This window comes from Orycteropus afer, unplaced genomic scaffold (genome assembly GCF_000298275.1).
Source record: "Orycteropus afer afer isolate SDZICR_OR568_19922 unplaced genomic scaffold, OryAfe1.0 scaffold00061, whole genome shotgun sequence".
In the NCBI taxonomy this organism is placed as follows: Eukaryota; Metazoa; Chordata; class Mammalia; order Tubulidentata; family Orycteropodidae; genus Orycteropus; species Orycteropus afer.
In genome coordinates this window covers 3,948,099-3,950,771 of record NW_006921648.1, presented here as the reverse complement: position 1 = coordinate 3,950,771, position 2,673 = coordinate 3,948,099, and the positions used below count along the sequence as shown (strand labels likewise).

The following is a 2,673-nucleotide window of genomic DNA, read 5'->3' as shown; positions in this document are numbered from 1 at the left end:
TCTGCTTTGAAAGGTGACAGCCTCGCAAACCCTTTGAGGCAGTTCTGCGGTGCACACGGGTCACCTGACTGGACGAGAACTACCGAGCACCGCCACCTAGACAGGCTCAGGCGTTCTCAGGAAGTGCGAACACAAAGCCACTGCTGCCTGGAGGGAGAGGAGCGCCATCCCCTTCTCACCGCCCGTCTTCTGAGCAGTTTGAATTTTTCCTAGCACGGTTATGCTTACTCACATAGTTAAAAATAGTCATGAAGCCAGAGGAAAAGGCAGCGCTGAGTCACGAGAGGTCGACCCCGACCTAGAAATGAACCTGCTGCGGCTCTTGGGCCAGGACAGAGAGAGCAGCAGGAGAGAGAGGGGCTCCCCAATCCGACCCAAGGGGACCCATGGGGATTCTCCCTCCACAGAGCGAGCCGAATTCCTGCAGGCTTCCTGCACGGAGCCCTGAGGGTGAAACCTGGCCACCGGCCTCGGCTGTGGGACCTACCGTCCTCAGCGGCTGTCTTGGGAGCAGGGCCCGGGTTGCTGCTGGGCCTGCTGGCCTCTGGGGGACGCGGGACCCGTGGTGCAGCTTGGGTGTGCGTGTCCTCTTCGCGGACAGGGGCAGGCGTCCACCGGGGGATGTGAGAGGTGCCCTGGGAGATGAGCTCATCCACGTAATATTCAATCACCTCCTTCCCCTGGAAGCCAGAGAGATCCGAGACCCATCAGCAGGGGTGGGGCGTGGGGCTGCCAGTGTCAGCGCCGCCCCCACCTGGGTCCAGTCCCAGACTGGACAAATGGCTCGTGAGCACTTGACACGGGCCTGGTCTGAAACGGGGTGTGCAACCCCCTCCACATTCCAAGACTTAGTATGTGTTATGGTTGAATCCCTATAGTACATGGGTTGAACTGTGTCCTTCAAGAAGGTATGTCCAACAGGGAAGAGGCGGTCATGGGGGGGAAGTGGGAGGAGAGCTGTTGCATTGTGGGAGATTTCAGTCCACATCATGAGACAAAGTGTATGTGAAGTGCTGTATGGAAGATGAATTTGCTCTGTAAACTTTCACCCAAATCACAATAGAATTTAAAGAAGATGAAGATATATCCAAGCCTTCGCCCCAGTACCTATGAGTGTGACCTTGTCAGGCAGTAGCATCTTTGTAGATGTAATCAAGTGAAAATGTGCTGGTAAGGTGGACCCTAATCCAGTGTGACTGGTACCCTTATAAGAAGAGAAGAGGCCCACAGACACAGAGGGAGAAGCCATGTGAAGACACGCAGAGATCGGAGCAAGGCAGCCACAAGCCAAGGAATGCCTGGAGCCTTCAGAAGCTGTGGGAGACAAGGAAAGACTCCCCCCTAGGCCTTCCAAGGGAGCACGGCCCTGGTGACACCCCGATTTTGGACTTCTAGCCTCCAAAAGTGTGAGAGAATGACTTCCTGTCGTTGTAAGCTGCCCAGTTTGTGGCACTTGGTTACGGCAGCCCCAGGAGGACACGGTGTGAAGGACAGAATGTAAAATGTCTCATAATCTCCATGCTGATGGCGTGTTAGGTGAAATATGTCATTAAAATTCATTTTACCTGTGTCATTGCACTCAAAGGCCTCCACCACCCAGTGAGGGTCAGAGCTTCACAACAAGCAGCCATCATTTTAAGCAGGAAAAGTCCTTGCAGACTGTCCCTCCTCTGTCCAGGGAATTCACCCCACGAGGCCCAGCGTCAGTGGGCTTTGGGGCAGTGATGAGGGTGTACCCACTTGGGCCGGGTCTTTTCCACCCATGATCCCAGGTGATACGGTCATTCCTATGACACCCATTTTACAGATGAGGGGCTGAGGCTGGGAGGGTTGTCAGGTGCAGAGCAGGATTTGGACCTGGGGCTGGTGGCTCTGAGGTCTGGGTGCCTTCCTCCCGTGAGGACCCGAGCCCGCCTCTCACCTTCTTGATGTTCGCTGTGTACTGCTTCATGGCGATCTTCTCCAGAGTGTTTTCAAAGCCAAAGAAGGACCGGATGTCGAGGGAGGCGGACTGCTCAAAGCAGGTCCAGTCCTCATTCTCAGGGTGGACCTGAAAGCCAGAGGCGGGTGGTGACGGGCCTTTATTTGGGGTGCTGAGCCCTCCCCAGCCAGGGCACACTGTGGGCAGCACCTGAGATGGGGGAGGCAACAGTACCAAGGGGCCCCACCCAGTGTCTAAACCGTTGGGGAACAAAGAGTGTCACCAGGGGCCAGGGGAAAGCCAAGGCAATACGTGTGTGTGTGTGTGTGTGTGTAAAACCATTGGCTACTGAGTTGATCCTGACCCATGGTGACCCCAGGTGTGTCACAGTAGAACCGTGCCCCACGGGGCTCTCCGTGGCTGATCTTTCAAAGGCAGAGCGCCAGGCCTTTATTTTAAGGCACCTCTGGGTGGACTCACACCACTAACCTCGTGGCTAGCAGCCACGCATGTTAATCATTTATGCCACCCAAGGGCTAGATAGGTATGTGTATATAGTTTGTTGTTGCTGTTGTTGTTATGTGCCATTGAGTCAGACCCGACTCACAGCGACCCCTCCTTGGGTTACCAAGGCAGTACCACTACAGAAGTAGGTTGCCCAATCTTCCTTCTGAGGAGTGGCTGGTGGGTTTGAACCGCCAGCCTTCTGGTTAGCAGTCAAGTGCCTTAGGCACTACGCTACCAGAACTCAC

At 55.2% G+C, this 2,673-nt stretch overlaps 1 protein-coding gene across 1 annotated transcript in view; it reads right to left on the bottom strand.

Annotated features, from left to right (window-relative positions):
* SEC14L5 (SEC14 like lipid binding 5) overlaps positions 1-2,673 on the bottom strand; it is a 47,565-nt gene that overhangs the window by 17,605 nt on the left and 27,287 nt on the right. The window contains exons 3-4 of the mRNA XM_007939716.1: positions 1,922-2,050; positions 488-680 (exon numbers count right to left, since the gene is read on the bottom strand). Coding sequence (XP_007937907.1) covers positions 488-680; positions 1,922-2,050 — 322 coding nt within the window. The remainder of the gene's footprint in view (positions 1-487; positions 681-1,921; positions 2,051-2,673) is intronic.